The following is a 20,215-nucleotide window of genomic DNA, read 5'->3' as shown; positions in this document are numbered from 1 at the left end:
CTATCATCTACGAGTATCTACAGAACGAGCCAATGAGCGTTGGTGTGCGTGAATTGAGTCACGTGCAAGGTTATTATAGTTTTGCATTTTTCATTAGTTTTTATTTTTATTTCGTTTTGACTTTTTGTTTTCAAATTCAGTTTAGTTTTAATTAGTTTTTAAAGTGGGTTTGCTAGTTTAGTTTATTTTTTATTTTTTGAAAATGCTTAGTTTTAGTTTAGTTTTAGTGTTAGTTTTAGTCTTTTTTTGTCATTTTGGTTATTTGTCAGGGGCAAGATTCAAAAAGGTCGGAAAAAAGTATTGTGTAATAATAACTCAACAAAAACATCATACAATTTTAGAAATATGTATTCAACAATAACACGGGTAGCTACATAAAATGTACAAGCACAAATATGTAAACAGTCTACACAAGACTCAGCAGTAAGTGCAAAATGTGTAAGTGACGTGTGCCAGGAAAAAACCTAAATAGCCAACAGACTAAAGAAGACACACATGAACGGCGTATCAACACATTTATGAGCCTCACAAGACATTAGCGGTGTCTGAAATCGCTCCCTATCCACTATATAGTGCACTATATCGGGTGTCGGCCATTTTGTAGTGGTGTCCGAATTCTGAGTGAACGACATCATTCCCTACATTCATTCACTACTTTTACCCACAATCCTCTCTGAATTCGAGTGTACATTCGATGTACACTTGCTGAAGCACTATTTCCCACAATCCAATGCGGAGAGAACTGAGAGAGCAGTTTAAACCAGAGATTACATTACAGCTTTCTTTTCCTGCTTTAACATTTATTTCATGCTAGTTTTATTTTTCTATGAATCATTACTTGAATAGAACATATTAAAACATTGAGACAATATTATATAGATGAATTGTAAAATTAAATTAAATTATATGTATATCGTTTTTTTAATTAAAATATATTATTTAGGCATTAACACAATTGAATGTGTTTTACTAATGTGTTTTGATAATTTATGGCATTGTTGTTAACTCGTTAAACTTTAAAGGGAGAGATGATTATTTGGTGGATGATTTGAAAAATATCCGTTTATCATCTGTAGGAAGCGTATTCATTCGAATATAATAACGGTCGCCTGAGGGCGCTCGACGACCACGTCATCTGTGAGCGTGAGAGTTACAATTTCAGTCGATGAAACTACAAAGCTGGCACGGAGGTGTATATACAATTACAAAATAAAGTCATTATGATTGTGATTGTTGTTAATATTATTTTATAAAGTAAGTAACATAAGATAAAAGGAGTTTTATCAGTACGTGTGACGAAGCCTTTTCTGCGACAGCTCCAACTCTCCGACGCACAGTGTAAACGTCAGTGTCCGAATTCACTCACTTCATTTCGTGCACTCCTTGCAGATATAGTGCACTCAAATGCCATACACTATATAGGGATTAGTGAATGAGTGAACGAGTGAGCGGTTTCGGACACAGCTATTGCTAGGAGCTCAATCTCTTTACCTCTACAAAATCCATACGCCGTACCAAAAATCTACGTTACACGTACATCTTCTATACAAAATGCACACCCCATACAAATCCCACAGCTGTACAATTTTCACACCCATACTAAATTTACCCTAAACAATACTCATCTGGATTGAAGCAGCAAACATTCAGTGTAAGAGTTAAAAAATGACATAACATTATTTAGCTAATTTGAATCACAGCTTATATCGTGTTTTGACATCGACAACCCAACAGCATTAAACTTTCTAAAGAAGCCGCAATCGCTTCTCAGGTCGACATTAACACACTGACAAAATTGTATTCAGAATTTAAAATATTTTGTTATGCCACTTTTTAATGTGTGATTGTGTAAAGGTGTTCACGAGATACCAACCTTTAACTTGCTTTCAACGAACACTCGTTTTCATGGAGACGCGGTGTGCACGGAGGGGGAGGGGCTGTGTGTGTGTGTGTGTGTGTGCGCGCCGCGTGTATGTGAGAGAGAGAGCAGGGAAAGGAAATGCAGCTGAACGAACACGCTGCGTTTTATAAAAATGAATAACGAAATGCAATTATGTGGCGGCCGGTGCGGCGGCCCAAGACATTGACAAAGACGAAAACTAAGGACATTTACTCTCTAATTTTATTTTATTTTAGTTAGTTTTGCCAAACACACATTACAGTTTTAGTTAGTTATCGTTTTTTTGTAATGCCACGTTTTTATTTTTATTTCAGTTAACGACAATGTTTTTTCCCACCTAGTTTTCGTTTTTTCGTTCGTTTTCGTTAACGATTATAACCTTGGTCACGTGCCCCGCTGGTATAAACACGGAAGCGGACGCACGCACCTCTGTTTTTCGCTGAGGCGGCGAGATTGTGACGGCCGCACATCGATGGTCAGCAACATAATTGGGATCCCTATGGAAAACGCCTCGGTTACTGCCACATCCGGCGCCCTACGCAAGACTCTCAGACCTCCAACTGACTGCGGCGGAAGGACTGCGTAGAGGGAGTTCAAACTGCAGTTTCGTATAACCCATACAGCAAGACTCTTTGGATAACACTGGGAACGCGTGACTTTCCAGGGGAGAGGGACGCTGCAGAAGCCATATCCTAACATGTGGAGAATACACATATGGACTGGCCGGTTAGGGGCCGTACAACATATGGAATGTCACTGGGGTGGATCCAGCCTGAGAAGGGGGACACTACACCGGGCAGTGACGGCAGGGCGGACTCTGCCAAGGGAAAGACGCGGGCTCGCTGCAGGGAGCCGTACTGTGGAAGAATACACATATGGGATCGCCGCAGGGATCACAACATATGGAACCCAGCCTAGCACAAGTTACACAACCATACAAGTGTTAGGTGTCGCCCAGCCAGCAGCTCTACAGATATCTGTCAGCGAGGCTCCGTGTGGCTGCGCCCAGGTAGAAGCAAGACTCCTAGTGGAGTGGGCTTTCAACCCGAAATCGTAAGCCAAGGCGATGGCATCCACTATCCAGTGGGCCATCCTCTGCTTGGAGACAGCCTTTCCCTTCTGCTGGCCTCCGTAACAGACGAAGAGCTGGTCTGAGGTCCTGAGTCTGTGTGTTCTGTCTAGGTATAGGCGCAGAGTGCGAATGAGACAGAGCAAAGCCAGGGCTGGGTCTGCCTCCTCCGGGGGCAACGCTTGCAGGTTCACCACCGTGTCCCGGAAGGGAGTGGTAGGACCCTTGGGCACAAATCCAGGCACGATTCGTGCAGGTCCCCTATCCTCTTGATGGAGGCCAATGCAACCAAGAGTAATATCTTACAGGACAAGATTTTTAACTCTGCTGATTGCAAAGGCTCAAAGGGTGGTCTCTGAAGAGCCAAAAGGACCAGAGACAAATCCCAAGAGGGTTATCGAGAGCGGGCGAGGTGGATTTCGTGCTTTCCCAGCGATTTACCCTCAGCTGCATCCTGATGTGCGGCGATAGCGGCAACATACACTTTAAGGGTGGAGGGAGACAGTCTTCGCTCCAACCTTTCTTGCAGGAAGGAAAGAACTGCCCTGATCGAGCAAGTTCGGGGTTCTCCACTCCTTGAGTGGTGGAGAAGAACACCACTCAATTAACAGGTTCCACTTCAACGCATAGAGGCACCTCGTAGAGGGGGCTCTAGCGGAAGTGATGGTATCAAGTCACCTAGAACTTCTGCGACCTGTCCAGGGACCAGACATGGAGTTTCCAGAGGTCTGGACGTGGGTGCCATAGGGTGCCCCGTCTCTGAGAGAGCAGGTCCTCTCTTAGAGGAATGGGCCAGGAAGGGACTGTCGCGAGGAGCACTAGTTCCGGGAACGAGGTCCGGTTGGGGCAATACGGCGCAACGAGCAAAACCTGCTCCTCGTCCTCCCTGACTTTGCACAGTGTCTGTGCAAGAAGGCTCACTGGGGGAAACGCATACCTGCGTAGGGCCCTGGGCCAGCTGTGTGCCAGTGCGTCTGTGCCGAGGGAGCTGTGTGAGCAGGCCCGGGATATGAATGGCACGAAGCGAACTCAGATGCTTCTGACTCCAAAGGAGGAGATGCCGGGCGAGTTGTGACATGCGGCGGGAGCGTAGACCACCCTGACGGTTGATGTACGCAATGGCCGCAGTGCTGTCTGTACGGACCAACGTTCATTGGCTCGTTCTGTAGCCACTCGAAGATGATGGGGCTCCCTGAAGTAATCCTGACTCATTCATACACCGACGGCGGTGTCAGCCATGCAAGGCGCCATCCAGCTCGTCAGGAGCAGCTGGGGTTAGGTGTCTTGCTCATGGACACCTCGACACCTGGTCAGGTGGAACCGGGGATTGAACCACCAACCTTCTGGTTTGTAGACAACCCACATGAACCACTGGAGTTCAGAAACAATAACACTGATATAGAGAAGATCTCCCACTGGAGGAACCTTTATTTTTAGGAGAACGTTACACATCAGTGGACAGACCAGCGACTCAAAGGTCAAAGGTCACGGCTGCTAACCTGAACAAACACTGACACAGCTGAAGTCCATCCGTGTTATTTGGATTCTGGATTTGTTTTGATTTCGACAGAATTTTATCTTATATACTCAGGGTGATATTTCATCAGTGTTAGATTTGGCCCGTGATGGCATGTTTGAATCAATAAAATAAGCATAAAAATTATCCATTTATTATACTAACAAAAAACATACTCTTCCTCAGTATTTCTGTCTTGGTTTCCAGCACTTAAACATTCTTAAATCAAGATATATTTACTGGAGAAGCAAAATGACAGCAGATATTAAGACAAAGAGTTTATGTTGAAAACGAGTACAAATAACTGCTGCGGTCAGAAAAATAAACTCCGATTTTGATAAAGATTTCAGCATACGAGACCTTCAAACATCACATCTTTCAAGAAGCAGCCAAAGACGCCTCTTCATCACTCACACACACTCACTCTGCAACAATGTTATTACATGATACTCAATATTTATATTACATTATAAATATTTAACTTCAATAATGTAGTGCTTTACTACACTACGAGTTGTCATAGTAAGTAATAATTAAGTAAACATTATTACACTGTTCACAATTTTATTGGTTTGTGTTTTTGTTGAGAAAATTACCACATCATGAAAAGTACATTTGACACGACATTTTATGCAATTATTACATAATGAGATTCTACAAAAGCTGTTCAGTTCCAGAACTGTTGGGGAAAAATGTATTTTAAAGATAAAGAAGCACTTTTTAATAAGTATCTTTTAAATAAACATGGCTTTTGTAAGAAGCAGTGGGTACAGGTAACGGTTCTGACCGTTGAAATTAGGAATAATACAAAACAATACTTACTTTTTATGAAAAACTCCCACTGGAATATGAAATATTGTTTTATTTTCGACAGGCCTGTTTTGTCCTAGCCCTTATAAGCACTGATATGCTTCCCCATAGTTCTCAGCAGGAGCGGTGTTCACCAGACGAAACAGCAGGAGCGATGTGTTCACCAGACGAAGGCGGCTCGTTCTCGGAGCATCCGCACACCGAAGCGCTGCCACTCGCGCTGGTGGATCCACAGCTCCTGTGTGGTGTCCAAACACGCCAGAACCGACCCACCCTTCCACGCCGTCACACGCGCATCAGTGTCCTGAGGAGAGGCACAGCGCAGGGGATTATGGGTAGGGTTCGCATCAGGCCCTTAATAACTTTTCCCATCTTAAAAATTTATCTAAATTACATCATATGCTCTCATTGACAAATGCGGAACAATTAGTTCATGCGTTCATGACCTCAAGGCTAGATTATTGTAATGCTCTACTGGGTGGTTGCCCTGCACGCTTAATAAACAAACTCCAGCTGGTTCAAAACGCCGCAGCTCGAGTTCTTACCAGAACCAGGAAGTATGACCATATTAGCCCGGTTCTGTCAACACTGCATTGGCTCCCTATTAAACATTGTATACATTTTAAAATATTGCTGATTACTTACAAAGCACTAAATGGCTTAGCTCACAGTGCTTGAGCGAGCTCTTAACGCATTATAGTCCTTCACGTCTATTGCGATCTCAAAACTCCGGCCAGTTGATAATACCTAGAATATCTAAATCGACTGCTGGCGGGAGATCCTTTTCCTATTTAGCACCAAAACTTTGGAACAGTCTTCCTACCATTGTCCGGGAAGCAGACACACTCTGTCAGTTCAAAGCTAGACTAAAAACACATCTCTTTGGCCTAGCATACACATAATACATTATAGACTTCTATAATTCAATGTTAGGCTGCATAGATTAGGTCAGCCGGAACCGGGGACACTTCATCAGCGTTGTGTTCTGTACACTAAAAAAAAAATCAGCATTTTTTTTACACAGTCGTTTTATTTTATTTTAAATTGTACTCAACTGTAAATATCTGTAAAATTAAAAACTTGACTATTATTTTAAGTATTATGCCATTGATGACAAATGACAGTAATTCTCATTTTTATACTGAAATACATTTTTTTTTCTTAAATTACATACAAATGTATGTAAAATTACAAAAATAATGGAGATAGTAGTGTGTGATATCGCCACCAGATGGTGCAAAGGGACAGCTGGCATTATTGCTCACACTGTAAAGAAAACAGTCACATGACCTGCAGCAACAGATCATTAAACACTAACAGATCTGTCAGTGTTTGCTTTAGCCGGGCTCTTTACCCTCTTTTTCTCTTACTGTTTATTAAGCACTTTTTGCAAGAGAAAATCTGACCAGATGAAGTTGGTTAATTATTTGTGATAAAGTCATCGTTTAGTGGCCTGATTCACTGCTACTGCCCAGTCACATCTCGGATTCAATTATTTAATATTGTGAATTTTATATTGTGAACAAATCATGAACTTTAGCCAGTCACGCACACGCACACACACACACACACCTTGGGCCGTGTGATGACCTCCACGTTCTCCACCAGACAGCGGAAGGATGGCGGCATCTTGTTGAGGATTCGCTGCTGCAGAAACTCCTGCGCTCCGGGAAACATCAGCCCGCCGCCCACCACCAGAACACAACTGTACATCTTACGCTTCGTCTCGTCCGAGCCTGAACAACACACACAGAAACACAATATAAAAACACAACAATATAAGGCATGTTTGAAATCAGATAAGGAAAGATAGGAAAGATCAGATAGATGCACTTTTATGGACTTCAAAACAGAAACGGCCATTCACTGCCATTATAAAGGAAGAGCCAGGACATTTTTAAATATAACTCTGATTATATTCATCTGAAAGAAGAGTGTCATATACACCTAGGATGACTTGAGGGAGAGTAAATCATGGGCAAACTTTCATTTTTGGGTGAACTATCGCTTTAACCACAGCGAATCCAAAACTCTGTTTGAAAACTGTCTTGCTGTGAACAGGCTTTAATTAAGGGTTTTTGAGGGATTCACACGCGCTGGCAAACAGTGCTAAGAGCGAGTACTCGCCGCAGGAGTCGATGCTGTGTAAGATGGCCTTATCCATGCCGAGGGCTTTCCCCTCGAACTGAGAGATGGCCGTGCTCCTGGACAGCAGCGCCGAGGCCTCCTCTGCTTCGGCTCCGGGGACCAGGCCCTCGGCTTGAGCGTGGCTGAGCTCCAGATCCGGAGTCCCCTTCTCCAACGGGTCGCTCATGCTGGATTCCCCCTCCAACCCGCCGGGCTTCGGGAACGATCTGCGCTCGGCTGTCGCTCTGGAAGACTGAGAGACACACACCGTCATTCCTGATCCGGTTGGAGTGTGTTGAGTAAGGGATAATGTACATCCAGCCGGTTGTTATCTCAGAATAAACCCCTTCAGGTGTGTGTGTGTGTGTGTGATCTCAGAATAAACCCCTTCAGTTGTGTGTGTGATCTCAGAATAAACCCCTTCAGGTGTGTGTGTGTGTGTGTGATCTCAGAATAAACCCCTTCAGGCTGATGAAGACCTGATCCTGATCATTCTGAGATCACACACACCTGAAGGGGTTTATTCTGAGATCACACACACACACACACACACACACACACACACACACACACACCTGAAGGGGTTTATTCTGAGATCACACACACACACTCTCTCTCACACACACACCTGAAGGGGTTTATTCTGAGATAACAACCGGCTGTCCCTTTAAATCTCAAAATCAACTGAAATCGTTCGGCACAAGAGTAAAGGTCCTTGCGCACTGAGTCCGAAATTTTCGCACGTTAAAAAATAAATACGACCTCAGGCTGTCAATCACGTTTACACACCGCCTCCAAAACTTTCATCTGTCATAAAAAGATTCGGATCGGGTTTGATTTCCTGCATTTTTACAATTCACAACCGCTCCCGATGCTCAGGTGTGTGTGTGTGTGTGTGAGATCAGTGTGCACGGCCGGAACCGCTCCCGATGATCAGGTGTGTGTGTGTGTGTGTGTGAGATCAGTGTGCACGGCCGGAACCGCTCCCGATGATCAGGTGTGTGTTTGCCTGGTCTTGCTTGCTCTGAGTGGTCAGCAGAAAGTGCTCGTCGTGCGGATCCTCCGAGTCGCCTTGAGAGCGGTGCAGCAGTGATGTCATCTTCTGACCCACAATGCCGAACGCAGCCGGGTAGAACAGCGCCATGGGGGCCTAGAAGCAGAGCGAGGGTTAAACATCCCGTGATGCTTTGCTATTACTGTCCTGTCCATCTCTGTGAAGCTGCTGTCCTTGAGCTCACGCATCTCTACCTGCAGCTTCTCGTCCCCCAGCCGGAGCTGATACAGCAGCACTGGGGAGTCTGGGAAACGCGTGCGGAACTCGTGATCCTGCAGCCCAGAAATATCCTGAGGAAAATCCAGAACACATCGCATTACACAGCATGTTGATATAAATACTGAACACACACACATAAACACTTTTAAGCCATTTAAAATGCCCTTATTGTGTTTTTTTGGGGATATTCCCTCTCATGTAGGGCCGGCGATAGGGCCAACAAACCATATCTCGGTATTTTTTGGTTAAATGGCGATATATGATATATACCTCGCTACTTTCATGCAGTGTGTAATAGAGCTGGTTGAGAATGTTAAAGGTCTGCAATGATAAAAGAGCATGAAAAATAAAGTTATTGTCTCCCAAACGAAAGGAGTGATTCTGAACTGAAACGAGTCGTCAGTAATTCTACTTCCTGATGAACCTGCGTAGGTTTCTAACTAATTAGCATAATTCCATCTTCTGGTGTTGATTGGCTGAGCAGCGTCTCTTAGCTCCGCCCTCAAACACTGTAGTGTATCTGAGACTGGGAGAGTTCGGTTCGTGTCGAGAAGACGCTGTTTTCTGAGATTGAGACGGTGAAACCCACGCCATCGTTACTGTTCGTATCACTGTGATCAAGAGCTGAGGTTCAGATATGATAATGAGCGTTCTGACCAATCACAGCAGAGCAGCTCTCAGAGAGGCGGGGCATAGAGAGACTGAATCTCCAATGGAAGCGTTTCAGACACTGAGAGAAAGAGCTGAAGCTGCAGTGGAGATTATGAGGACATTAGTGTGTGTTTGATCATGGATGAATGTGAATCTGTTGTAGGAGACGCCAAAACAACATTAGCGGCCTGTAAAATAGTGAATGGCCTTCCGCTGAGGCGCGATCACCTGGTCCAGATGGCAGAAGGACTCCTTCAGCTGGTGCAGTAACACACAGTCCAGCTTGTTGCTGAGTTGACACTCTCTGTAGGGAAATCCTGCTCTCTGCATGAGCCAGAAGAAACAGCGCGTCACATCCGAGCCACCGTACGCTAGACACAGCCTGAGAACGAGAACACACGACACGAGAGCTCGAGAGGAGTCAGGGCTGTGCGAGTCCAGTGCCGGATCGCTCTCCGCACAACAGACACTCAGCGGCGGTGATACTCCATTAATCAGTGTTTGGAGGATAAATGCACAATAATCACATGAATGATAGTTTTCACTTTACAGGGCTCCAAGCACTGAGCTTAATTTGAGGTGTAGATACAATTAACTTTAAGTATTATCACTCATAATGTCTTAATATTAATTCAAAAGCAAAACGAGTGGAAAAACAGATATTTGGGAGTGAAAATAGCCAATAAGCGTCCTCTGCTGCCACCTACTGGTTATAATGGTAAATTTAATCTTTTATTTTTAAATAAGTGAGTTTTCCTACATCTTGAAACTTTTAGTTCTATAAATGGGGGTCATCTTTGAAGGATGAACAAAAAATGTTTTGGTCATCACATTAAAAATAACATTTAAATATGATATTATAGTTTTGAAGTGCTGGAAAAGATGTGTATCGCAAGCGTTTGACTGTTTCTGCCACACTCCCACAGTTACAGTGAGTGTTACTACAGTAAACCCATGGGGAATGTTGCAGATTTGAGGACTTCTATAACCTCTTTACAGCAGAGAACTCAGCGCTGAATCTGAATGTTTGTGACTGGATCTCCAGCGCTGTGGAGAACCGGTGTCGCGTGGTCGAGATCGGCCCGTGGCTGGCGAGTAGCTGTCTATTATCGGTCCGAACTAATAAACGGTCCGTGAAGCACAAACGAGTAGCGCAGGTTCGTTCCGCTTTCCTTTCGTTTGCCATTTGAAGCTGGGCAACGTTGCGTTCGGCCAGAGCGACCTATATCAAAATTTGGTTGCACCAGCAGGAAACATAGTGGCAAAATGTGACCATTTGGTCGCAGTCTGGAGCCCTGCTTCACATGAAATGGCCTGAACATGGCGTATAATAAAGTGTGTTCGTCTGACCTGGAGCTGCGGTGGGACACGCCGTCCTCGACACAACACACACTGGTCTTCTGGTCTCCCACGTCCACCACACACGCGCTGCTCAGCCCGCTGCCGAAGGTGGCACACACCGACTCCTGGTGCAGGACCACAGCTGCACACACACACACACACACACACACACGGCCAGGGGACGTCAGGGACTGCAGAGCTGAGGCCACGTCTACGACTGAGAACGGCGCTTTCTGTTCAAAACGCTCTCCGTCCACACTAGCGTTTTCCAAAAGTTTCTCATCCACACGGGAACGCTGAATCCACCGTACAGCGCACGCGTAAACCCTCACAGACCGAAGAATACATCACAGTTATCGCGCAATTCTTCTGACAGGATCATTCTATTTAGCAGAATTAGATCGTCCAGGTCGCTCTCACTCATCATTATGTTTGAAACTGCTCATGTTTCGCCGCAGGACAGCAGACGCGAGTGCAGGACTGTGATGTGAAGAGTGTGTAATGTATTTCAGCAACAGTGTGAAAGTGAACAGCACAACACCGCTATAAACATGAATGTCTATTGGTACAATATGCATCACATGACTAAACTTACGTCATCGTTTTAAATATCCCCAACAACACGAAACCGGCGGTTTCACATTTATCCACTTTGGAGAGCGTTTTCAAAAAGATTTGTTTTCATTCATAAAAACACAGTCTCAGTGTGGACGGAAGATGAGCGTTTTCAAAGGAAAGCGTGTTAGTGCGGACGAGGCCCGAGTTTCCTTCCTGTGATGAGATCAGCCAGAGCCACTGGTCTGCGTGACGCACCTGAGAAGCCCATCTTCACCAGCAGCATGTTCACCAGCTCCTTCACGTGCTGCCGGTTATAGATGTCTGGGATCAGGAGGATACACCTGTAATACTGAAACACCATCATCACCATCATCATCATCATCACCACCATCATCATCATCATCCTCATGGGGTTCTGCTGCACCTTCAGGTCCTTCAGAGGGATCTCCAGCAGCTTCTGCAGAGTGTGAGCCCAGATGTTCTCGAGGTCGATGAGCACAGATGTGAGCGAGCCGCCCGGGCCACTGTGGAGGTTCAGGTGACCCCTGCAGACGGGCCAGTGGAGGCTGTAGCAGTCCGAGGGGTTCACATACAGCGCCTGATCTCAGAGAGAGACAGCTTTTAAATACACCTTTATTATAACAATTTAGTCTGGAATTATTCACACTTCATCCTGCAATCTAACCCTAACCCTAACCCATGTATACTTAAAAAGACGACACCAATTCATTTCTCTCACATAAAGTACACAATACCTCATTAACACACCAGATTTCTACAAACTTTGGTAAACAGTCCACCAACGTGTAGAACGCAAACTCTCCTTTAGTCTCGCGGCCACAAGCCCAGGAACACAGGAGCGCACGCATGCAGGGATGTAGTGGAGGCTAAACGCACGTAAACGCCGTTAACGCACCTCCCAATAGCTTGTTTTCATATGACGTCACGCCACTGCGTTGCCATGGCGCGAAATGCAAATGGAGGGCAGGAAGTGATTTGCTGTATTTAGAAAGCACTATAACAAACTCAAAATGCCTATGTTTTGCGTCGTTTATGGTTATTTAAATCGATCAAACCACGAGGAGTTTTTATCGTGTACCAAAAGTTGTTGTTCATAAGGGGAGAAAATGCAAGAAATGGACTGAAAAACTCAGTGAAAACGGCTTGCAAACCTACGTCTGCGGTCGGGAGGAGCCGAATGGGAAAATGGCCGTGTGTGCAGTGATCACTTCGTCAAAGGTGAGTTAATACAACTTAAGTGGCTATGTTTGTGTAACGTGTAACGTTTCCGAACTTTGTAAAGTCAAAGTATGTCTGTAAGACGAGGTAGTTGCTGATATCTACCGCCTCGATGGCAGGAAAATCTTTCAATTCAGTTGAAAATCGCTCCTCTTCATAACGTAAGGATCACGTCCAACATATGTTTGATTTTTTGTTTATATCTTTCTCTTGTAATAGCGTGTAAAGTAGTACAGTACAGACTTTCCTCCATCTCGTCCATTGCGCTCTTCACTCCCTGCCCTCCATCTGAATTTCGCGCGTCATCAGAATCACGTGACTGAAACCCAGCTATATTCGGAAATAGCGTTTATCCCCCTCCAAAGTGCGTTTATCCACCTCTAAATAGCTATAAATTAAGCTTATGTCGTTTTAGTTTCATATTGTTCATTATTAGTTTCATAGGTTGTTAAACCTAAGACGAACTCTTTCATATTGCGCTGCATTACTGTCAGTGGTGTTGACTATTACTGACGGTTGCGCTGTTGGCGCTCGCGCAGCGTCGAGGAGAAATCTACACAAATGAGCACACACACACACACACACACAGTTAACAACATTATTTTATGCAATTGTAATTTTTCAGTGTAAATGATTTAATTTGATCAGCCATATAGTGTCTTATTAGGCCTATTCGAAATAATTGAATTTATTGATCAAATTTAGGAATTTAAAATGAGATGAAGCATACATTTAATAATATTGGGGGAGGGGATGCCCTTTAAAGGTGCAGATATTACAATATGCCGATTTAAATATCAAAGCTGATTGAACACTGATGAGAATATTGTTACAGAATAAATTAACACACAAAAAAAAAAAAAATCCGGACGAGAAACTTTTTTACTCGGACAAGTGGATGACAGATTAAGCGTATGAAAAGGCTTAATCTCGAGCCCTGCCTATAGCAATGTCATCAGGAGATACACACACACCGGTAGGCAGTGGCCCACCTTACCGGGTGACCACGTCGTGGTCCACCAGCATTTATAGTTTACCCACCTCTTTTTTTACCACTACACCTCTGCACGCATGGCACTGCCCTACGAGTTTGTTCTTTCTTGTTTTCCAGATTACTAATTTTGCAGTGCCTGATAAAAAATTTATTAAAACCAAAGTCCTTTTCCTTTGAACGGAATACCTAGGACCATAAACAAACAATTTGAAGGAAAAAAAAGCTCTGTTTTAACTTTATTCTAAACATCTAATCCGGCCTCCTACCACTGAACATCTACGAGCTCACAGACTCGAAGGTGAACCATTGTAAATGGGGGGATGCGAACGACTCTGAATCGAATCACAAATGTCAAAAAGCTAATTGATAACGCAATGTTGACGGAATGCAGAAGGCGACGGTCTGTGGCGTGTAGATGTCGCATAATTCTTCTGGATACAAAATCTGGATCCATAAATAAGTCAAAGTTTGTCCTGATAAAGAGTGCAGTCTCAGAACATTAAAGATTGGCCAGTGTAGAGAGTGTGTAACGTCGAGACGCCGTCGCTGACGCACTCTGACCTCATCACCGACACACTCTGACCTCATCCCTCTGACCTCATCACTGACACACTCTGACCTCATCCCTCTGACATCATCCCTCTGACCTCATCACCGACACACTCTGACCTCATCCCTCTGACCTCATCACTGACACACTCTGACATCATCACCGACACACTCTGACCTCATCCCTCTGACCTCATCACCGACACACTCTGACCTCATCCCTCTGACCTCATCACTGACACCCTGACCTCATCCCTCTGACCTCATCACTGACGCACTCTGACCTCATCCCTCTGACCTCATCACCGACACACTCTGACCTCATCCCTCTGACATCATCCCTCTGACCTCATCACTGACACACTCTGACCTCATCCCTCTGACCTCATCACTGACACACTCTGACCTCATCCCTCTGACCTCATCACTGACACACTCTGACCTCATCCCTCTGACATCATCCCTCTGACCTCATCACTGACACACTCTGACCTCATCCCTCTGACCTCATCACTGACACACTCTGACCTCATCCCTCTGACCTCATCCCTCTGACCTCATCACCGACACACTCTGACCTCATCCCTCTGACATCATCCCTCTGACCTCATCACCGACACACTCTGACCTCATCCCTCTGACCTCATCACTGACACACTCTGACCTCATCCCTCTGACCTCATCACTGACACACTCTGACATCATCACTGACACACTCTGACCTCATCCCTCTGACCTCATCCCTCTGACCTCATCACCGACACACTCTGACCTCATCCCTCTGACATCATCCCTCTGACCTCATCACCGACACACTCTGACCTCATCCCTCTGACCTCATCACTGACACACTCTGACCTCATCCCTCTGACCTCATCACTGACACACTCTGACATCATCACCGACACACTCTGACCTCATCCCTCTGACCTCATCACCGACACACTCTGACCTCATCCCTCTGACCTCATCACTGACACACTCTGACCTCATCCCTCTGACATCATCCCTCTGACCTCATCACCGACACACTCTGACCTCATCCCTCTGACCTCATCACTGACACACTCTGACCTCATCCCTCTGACCTCATCACCGACACACTCTGACCTCATCCCTCTGACATCATCCCTCTGACCTCATCACCGACACACTCTGACCTCATCCCTCTGACCTCATCACTGACACACTCTGACCTCATCCCTCTGACATCATCCCTCTGACCTCATCACCGACACACTCTGACCTCATCCCTCTGACCTCATCACTGACACACTCTGACCTCATCCCTCTGACCTCATCACTGACACACTTTGACCTCATCCCTCTGACCTCATCACCGACACACTCTGACCTCATCCCTCTGACCTCATCACTGACACACTCTGACATCATCCCTCTGACCTCATCACCGACACACTCTGACCTCATCCCTCTGACCTCATCACTGACACACTCTGACATCATCCCTCTGACCTCATCACCGACACACTCTGACCTCATCCCTCTGACCTCATCACTGACACACTCTGACATCATCACCGACACACTCTGACCTCATCCCTCTGTCCTCATCACTGACGCACTCTGACATCATCACCGACACATGACAGGCGAGAGGACGAGCGGGACTTCCCTTCAGTGTTTCCCCTAGAAATGTTTCCAGCAGCGGTGCTGTCACGTGCCGTTACCAAGTCGCGCGCGGGGGGGGGGGGGGGGGGGGGGTCGGGGGGGCATGTACCTCCAGAAGAATTATTTTTAAAATAACCCCTTAAACCATGACTTCTGGCAAGTTTTGTGGATAGAAATGGACATTTTGAGACATACAAATATGACATACCATCAGCAGATTCAAGGCTTGATTATTGCAGCACGCACCTTGAACTGGTCACAAACAGAAACTGCTATAAGGTCGATATTGATGGGGGAAAAATGAAATGGCACAACCCAGAAAAAGATTATTTAGAATTTATTGAAAATGTTATCTTAATGGCAAAGGCCACATCCAATCTGTGTGAACATTTTTAAAATCAAAGGTTTTATGTTAAAATTATTTAATGCACAATTAATGAAGTGAACAAACATGAGTGTGTTTGTATTAAATAACATTCACAAACATTAATTCATGTTCAATTCACTCAATGTGTGGATGTTAGATAACGCATTAAGTAATGTTAATGAATGAGTCTCTTCTTATAGTGTTACCAAACAATACAGGAGATAAACGTGTTTAATTTGACTTGACTGTACTTTTATTTAATCCAAAACTGTGTTCATATTTAATTTTAAAAGGCTTTTTAAACCTGCTAAGAGTTATCCAGCCAAGAATAAGCCTAGAACTGCTTTTCTGACGGACTAATAATGGCATAAACAGCCCTCGGGTGTCGGTCCGATACTGTGCTCATGTACCCCGACACACCCGCACCCGAGTCCACTTTGGGGCCGTTCACATATCGCGTTCTTTGTGCGCAAATTCGTTATTTCAATTGTAGGCGCGCGTGGCGAGATGAAAACAGCGTAACATCTCATCTCAAGAGGCCATGTGACAAAAACCAGCCGATCAGCTTCGGCCCCTCCGTAACAACATCTCGGCTCGGCCAGCTGATCATCGCTGCACAGGGCGGCTTTATATCTCTCATCTCCATAAATATATCTAGTAGTAAAGCTAATGCTAGAAATCAATTAATTCTTAGCTGATACTTCCTCGTCCTCATGGAGAGCGCCGCGTTCTCCTTTCCACTAGCGCTTGCTCTCCCGTGGCGTCTGTCGTTGCCATGCAACCATGAACAGAGGCGGCCGGGAAAAACGAGCGCGCTTCCAGTGCGCCTACATTTGAAATAACGAATGTGCACGCGCAGAGAAACGCGCTGTGTGAACGGCCCCTTTTGGCAACGTGACATTAGCCTAATCGAAAATATTTCCATATGTGGTTCTTTCGTCCTTTCTTTTCAACAAGTGGATTCAGAGCCGCCGCATTAGCAGCGCCAGCGGTCGCCGTGTCTCAGTGCTTTTAGGTGTGAAGTGAATGTCGTGATATTACTGATCATGTGAAGATTTAGCAGCGGCGCTGAAAACCCAGTGGCGGCGCTGCACCGCTGCTGAATACATTGTAGGGGAAACACTGCATGCCAACGCTACAAGGGTAAGAGGTAAACTTGTTCCAGGTGTGTCAGTGAGAACTAAGCCCACTTGAGAACGCCAGAGCCCTGATCGTGTTCACCTCTTCTCCGACGAGATACTGGGCCTGATGGGCGGTGTTCGTCCAGCTGACTTTACAGTTCGGCTCCAGAACAGCAGGACGGATCTGTCTGTTGTATAATCTGGCCTGTGAACACACACACACACGCTCAGTGCTGAAGCACACACACACCTGCTGACACACACTCGTTCTCAGGATCACACACACCTGCTCTGCGGACACTGGCGTTCGTCTCACACCGTTGGACATTTTCCTGGACCAGATCACCTGATCGATCATCTTCAGGCCACTCTGCCTCTGCTCACTGCTGTCTGCAGACTGACACACACACACACACACACACACACACTCGTCACCTGCTGCTGCACTCCTCAGCCGTACACTCATCATCTTAGCATGCTAGCGCTGGCGTACGCTGAGTCCGGGGCGCAGCAGGCTGGGGTCCTCGCGGCGGGGCTGCCCGAGCTGCCTGTGTCTGCGCGCGATCACGTGCGGGACGCTGACGGGCAGGGTGTCCGTGGCTCGCCCCATGCGCAGGGTCCTCGAGCCGGGGTGGATCACCACCAGGAAGTTCGCCTGGATTTGCTGAACACAAACATATTCTCCTGAGATCAAAACAGACTATTCTTCTCTTTTTTTTTTTTTTTGCAATAAATGGTTTATTGTAAAGATTGGGAGAGGGAGATTAAATTATTTTGATTAAAGATTTCGAGGCACATGAGTTTAAGAAATGCTGCAATATTCCATAAAATAATAAAAATTGCCCATTTAGATATCATGAAAACTTTAACACCTAAACTCTGTAATAATGAAAATATTGACTAATTAATCAGTGTATTTCAGATTTTTGACTTCAGATTTCGATAAGCAAACAAAACATGTGATTTATGGCCGTTGAACACACATGAAGAACGTCTCAGTCGGGTGTGGTCGCTCCCCGGAGGAGGGAACGGAGACGTCACATGATCTTGATATCATTTTTACATTTATCAATAATTCGATTTTCACTAGTGACAATGTTATTTTCTGATCTCATGAATGTGATTGTTACTAATAAGAAACACATTTTAGATTTCTGATATTACTCTCTTAATTATTATTATCAGAAATGCATGTTCAGATGTTGAAATACATTTACAGATATGAAGAATTAACTTTTCAACTAGTGACAATTGAGGTCTTGATATCAGGAATTCATATTTGCACTAGTAACTATAATTATTAATTAATTAAAGTAATTATTGATATAAAAAAGTATGATTGTTACTAGTAAGAATTGTATTTCTGATCTGTAAAATTGGAATTTCATCTAGTTAGAAATCAATTATTGAACAAGCCTATGGTGACATTTAACTAGTGAAAATACAATTACAGATATCAAGAACTATCATTTTAACTAGTGAAATTTTAATTGTTAATGACATCAAGAATTATAATTTTTACTAGTTGAAATTTAATTCTTGATATCAAAGTTTCCTATTTCTTCGAGTGATGACGTGATTGTTGATATCAAGAATGATCAATTTAACTAGTGAAAAAGGATTTGTTGATGATATAAAAAACAAATAAACTGAATATAAGTCAAAACGGCTTGCCATAATAGGCAGTTCTTTTAGCTAACAACATTATTAGTGTTTCGATCAGTCTGATTAATGAGGTGTAAGTTTATATCCTCTGATTAATGAGGTGTAACGTTATGTTTCCTCTGATTAATGAGGTGTATGTTTATATTATATTAATGTTTGGGTCCGGCGTCATGTATGATGCGTGTAACCGTAGGTAGTGTCGTCACCTCCTGCGCGGGCTCCGGGACCGTGGCGGGAACGATCGGTCTCTTCACTCCGCGCTGCTCCTTCTCTCGGTCTCTGCCGTTCTCCGCATCTCTGTCTGTTTGAGTCATGATCAGCAACTATTACCTGGACATTTAACAACACACTGCTGATGAGCGAGTGTGCTCAAACTAATCACTTCTTCTTCTTCTTCTTCTGTTCAGTTTAGCGGCGGTCGGCATTCCCGCCATCTGCTGGGCTGGAGAGGAGCGCGCGCTTCTTCCGTCACTTCCGGGATGTCTCCGCCGCCTGTCCACAACAAAAAGGGTCCACTCCACATCCACAACTATTTTCTTATTATTTTTGACCATGCCCAAACCTTACTGTGTGTATCTGAACCTACTGATGGGAGACCGAGGCTTTCTGAAACATTTGAGGCTTTCATCAAATTGTGCCGAAAAAAGGGTCATTACTCGAAGCTTTTAACACTATGCACTTTAGCGACACCTGGTGGTCACACTTGTTTCCTCCACCATCTAACAAATCACAGCAGAGAAGATAAAGCACGTGGACAAACAAAGTTTCGGAAGCCCATACAAGTTTATTTTATTTTATTATGCTTCAACAACAAACAGATAAGGTACAAGTTCCGCTATTGTTCAGCCGGAAGTCCATACAAGTGTGGGATCAATACAGTTAATCTCATCTAAATTAGTTTGTGCCAATGAGACATGTAGCCTAGTCAACGGATTCACATATTGATCAATAATATAAAAGTATGTGATCACAAATTAATTACAGTAATTGTGATTGAAAAAAAATATTTTGGGTGTTCTGTTTAAAAAATATATAAATTATGCTATAGGCCAGGGAAGTGTAGTGTTAAATCATTTAAATAATGCGTCCTCCATAATCATGTCCCTATTTATACATCAGATGAGGTCGCGATTCTCGATTCAACCAGCTGGCGTATTATTTAAGTTAACCTAAAACTATTACTCCTATAATCCTCATCCTTACAGTGAATCAGTACACGTGGAGGTATTGGTTAGTACATAGTAATTAAAGGAATAGTTCACCCAAACATCAGAATTATCTCCTTAATTACTCCCTCGTGTCGTTCCAAACCTCTTCGAATATTTTAATGAAATCTGAGAGATTTCTGTCCCTCCGTTGACAGTTATGAAACTACCACTGTGACGCTTAAAGTTAATGAAGAG

At 44.5% G+C, this 20,215-nt stretch overlaps 1 protein-coding gene across 1 annotated transcript; it reads right to left on the bottom strand.

The window, feature by feature from the left end:
- Nucleotides 1–5,192: 5,192 nt before the first annotated feature.
- Nucleotides 5,193–19,215, bottom strand: actr8 (actin related protein 8). The gene is made up of 13 exons (XM_056240446.1): nt 19,019–19,215; nt 17,641–17,811; nt 17,434–17,544; nt 17,248–17,352; nt 11,670–11,843; nt 11,501–11,594; nt 10,697–10,829; nt 9,575–9,728; nt 8,671–8,766; nt 8,432–8,572; nt 7,423–7,675; nt 6,868–7,031; nt 5,193–5,599 (listed from the first exon to the last, which is right to left on the bottom strand). The coding sequence occupies exons 1-13, from the start codon at nt 19,124–19,126 to the stop codon at nt 5,456–5,458; spliced, it is 1,848 nt and encodes a 615-aa protein (XP_056096421.1). The 5' UTR covers nt 19,127–19,215; the 3' UTR covers nt 5,193–5,455.
- Between the last annotated feature and the right edge of the window lie 1,000 nt (nt 19,216–20,215).

The sequence above is a fragment of the Rhinichthys klamathensis genome, unplaced genomic scaffold (genome assembly GCF_029890125.1).
Source record: "Rhinichthys klamathensis goyatoka isolate OS25496 unplaced genomic scaffold, OSU_Roscu_1.1 h1tg000599l_1, whole genome shotgun sequence".
NCBI lineage: Eukaryota > Metazoa > Chordata > Actinopteri > Cypriniformes > Leuciscidae > Rhinichthys > Rhinichthys klamathensis.
The sequence above is the reverse complement of the archived record's forward strand: the minus strand, read 5'-3'. Positions and strand labels throughout refer to the sequence as shown.

What these genes read in the sequence shown, in the direction of transcription:
- actr8 (XM_056240446.1), bottom strand. Translation starts at nt 19,126, where the DNA reads ATGACTCAAACAGACAGAGATGCGGAGAACGGCAGAGACCGAGAGAAG. An exon ending in TCCCTCTGAAGGACCTGAAG is followed by an intron (nt 11,595 to 11,669) that starts GTGCAGCAGAAC and finishes ATGGTGTTTCAG; the next exon opens with TATTACAGGTGTATCCTCCT. An exon ending in CTCAGAGCAAGCAAGACCAG is followed by an intron (nt 7,676 to 8,431) that starts GCAAACACACAC and finishes TGTGTCTCTCAG; the next exon opens with TCTTCCAGAGCGACAGCCGA.